At 43.2% G+C, this 3,230-nt stretch overlaps 1 protein-coding gene across 1 annotated transcript in view; it reads right to left on the bottom strand.

The window, feature by feature from the left end:
• Positions 1-1,053, bottom strand: part of CUNH2orf49 (chromosome unknown C2orf49 homolog) — a 13,414-nt gene extending 12,361 nt beyond the window's left edge. The window contains exon 1 of the mRNA XM_008635917.2: positions 979-1,053. Within this exon, the coding sequence (XP_008634139.1) occupies positions 979-1,053 (75 nt within the window). The remainder of the gene's footprint in view (positions 1-978) is intronic.
• Positions 1,054-3,230: the final 2,177 nt, after the last annotated feature.

Here is a 3,230-nt window from a genome sequence, read left to right as displayed (position 1 = left end):
CCGGGGCGGCGCGGCAGCCGGGTCGGGAGAAATGCAGAGAATCCCACAGAATCACAGAATATCCTGAGTTGGAAGGGACCTGCAAGGATCATCGAAGTCCAGCTCCTGGCCCTACACAGGACAGCCCCAAGTAGTACACCATATGTCTGAGAGCGTTTTCCAAATGCCTCTTGAAATCTGCCAGGCTTGGTGCTGTGACCACTTTCCTGGGGAGGCTGTTCCAGTGCCTGACCATCCTTTGGTGAAGAACGTTCTTCTAATATCCAACCTAAGCCTCCCCTGACACTGTTTCAGGCCATTCTCTTGGGTCCTGTCACTGGTCTCCACAGAGAAGAGATCAGTGCCTGCCCCTGCGCTGCCCCCCATGAGGAGCTGTAGACTGCGATTAGGTCTCCCCTCAGTCTCCTCCAGGCTGAACAGACCAAGTGAACTCAGGTTCTCCTCACACGGCTTCCCCTCAAAACCGTTCACCACCCTCGTGGCCCTACTTTGGATGCTTTCCAGTAGCTTAATGTCTTCTTTGTATTGTGGCACCCAAAGCTGCACACAGGCCTCGAGGTGAGGCTGCCCCAGTGCAGAGCAGAGCAGGACAATCCCCTCCCTTGCCCGGCTGGCAATGCTGTGCCTGATGCCCCCCAGGACATGCTTGGCCCTCCTGGCTGCCAGGGCACTGCTGACTCATGTTCATCTTGTCATCCACCAGGACCCCCAGGTCCCTTTCCATGGCACTGCTCTCCAGCCTCTTGTTCCCCAGTCTGTACATCCAGGGTTGTCCCATCCCAGGTGCAGAATCCAGCACTTGCCCTTGTTAAACTTCATACAGCTGGTGATTGCACAGCTCTCTAATTTGTCTGGGTTTCTCTGCAAGGCTTCTCTGCCCTTGAGGGAGTTAGGTGTTGCTGATAAGATGAGGTCAACCCCCAGGTGATAGCATTGAAGTGGGAGAACATCTATTTTATTGTCACTCTATCAGCATACAAGAGTATGAAGCCTTTGTGCTGCTGCATGCCGGCACTTTGCTACGGAATTAAACAGGATCTCCGTCCTGCCCATAGCTGCGACACCCACTGGTTAACGCCACTTGATATGCAGTAACAAAAGTTGCTTTGTAACTCGAAAGTACAATAACTGCCTGCCCATTGGAGTTTGTCACCCGCTCACATGTTCAAAAGAAGACTAGGGAATTACAAATGGTTACATGAGTAAATAACCATGTAGTTGTTACAACATAAAATTACAAGATAATTTGAAGTACTTGACGCATTTTACAGAATTACAAGGCACAGGCAACAATGTAACACAATAAAAGTACATCCACGTGGAAGGAGTTGCAGATATATGACTATGCAAGTCACATTATAGCTACATAGATGCAGCACTTCAAAGGGCATAATTTCAAATTTTCAATATTTAAAAATCATTTAAGTGTACAAGTAAGTAGTAACATTATGTCATATGGCTTCCTCAAAAGTGTCTTCTGGCAGTATATACACTTTGTTCCCTTGTGCTTTTCCTCTTCAGGGAAGCTGCATCCAAGGGGAAGCACAGGCTGGGTGCTGGCGCTGCCAACTGCCCAAAGCCCTAACTTTATAGTTCTGTGCCTAGTAGGCACACAACTACAGACTAGTTCTATTTTCATCTTCTCGTTCATTTCTCACTTCAGCCAATTATGTCACAAAATCAACTGAACTCAAGTAATCTTGTAAATGAATATAGCTTCTAGGGTGAGCGTTCAGCCTATATTTTGGCGCTTATTTCAATGAATGAAATTACTTTCTTCTAAATTACATGGATCATCTCCCTCTTCCTAAAGTACTTCATAAGTTCTGTCCTCACAGAAACATATCCTTGCTAACCAAATTAGTTGTGCTGATCAAGATTTTTACCCTGTGATTTTCTTATGTTACTATTTACTTTGTAGGCATTTGTACCCAAAATTATACTTCCTCTTTGGTTAACCAAAGAATGTCCTCTCACAATAAAGTTCTGATAGGGATGAAACGTAAACAGTCTGATAAAAATGTAATGTTTCTTTTCCAATCGCTGTAAAAATAATAGAATTTTAATAAGCAATATTATTTTCATAGATTTGTTGAGTGATCCTATTGCATTTCATAGCAGAGATTTTTTGGGTATTTTTTTGTAACTGCAATAGGGTAATTTTAAATAAATGATACCAGGTACCATTTCCCATTATTTTTCTTTTTGAGATATTAAAATTAGAAAAAGAATGCTTTACATCATTCCAATACATTCCTCTTTAGCTGTATGTGTTCAGCAGCTGTATGTGTTTTCCCAAAATAGCTTCTTTCACCCAGTGTGCAAGAGGCCAATACACACAGAGAACTGAGATATTTGAATTATTTAGAGTTCTGTGCAGAAAGGCGTGCTGGGTAGCAAATCCACAAAGCCAGCATGACGACCATCAAAGCTTCTCATTATTTATATACTTTAGCAAACAAAGGCATTAATGTTCACTGGCTACAAATTACATAGTTCTTTTATTAATTAGTCTTCTATTGGTTAATGATCCCCTCACTTCTCAGGCTAATTAGCCTGCACGCTCAGTGGTTCTCTTTGCTTGAGCCAGTGAATTTCTTGGGCCAGTGGCCGTGAGTCAGTGATCATAGCTCTCCCCCTTGCTGGAATTACCTTTTACCCAGTCGGAGCTGATTTCAGCGGAGTTGTTGAGCAGGCTTTGTTAGTTTCTTCCTTATCTTGGGAATTCTGCCAAATATATTTGTGGCACATAAAGTCTGCATTCTTTGTATCAGTAGCTCACCCTTCTCTCTAAGCTTTGTTAACCTCCTCCTAGGTCACTGAGGCATGTCAAGCTCTAAACTTTAACAAGGCAATTCTACCGACAAGTAATTTATCTTTTTAACATATAATACTTGAGAGTTATATATATATATATAAATAATAGGAATGGTATAAATCTCTTATAATATATGACACTTATATACTATATACAAATAGCATTATTGTAAATCTTTTACAATAGATCTGAGACTTAGACTATCGCTGTTATTAAGTCCAACAATCCCAAGGCTTTGGACTCTCTTATGTCTCTATTATAAATATATTATATATCTATATTAGTCTCTTCTCTTGGATGCGAGGTCGTAGAGCTGCCTGAGGAGCACTTCGGGCCCTTCCCGGCCGGTGGGGGCGGCCTCTCCCGCACGTGACCGGACGCGGCCTCCCCCGCTCCCCGTCCCGGTGACGCG

This window comes from Corvus brachyrhynchos, unplaced genomic scaffold (genome assembly GCF_000691975.1).
Source record: "Corvus brachyrhynchos isolate BGI_N302 unplaced genomic scaffold, ASM69197v1 scaffold83, whole genome shotgun sequence".
NCBI lineage: Eukaryota > Metazoa > Chordata > Aves > Passeriformes > Corvidae > Corvus > Corvus brachyrhynchos.
Note: the sequence above shows the minus strand (reverse complement) of the source record. Positions and strands in the feature narration are given on the sequence as shown.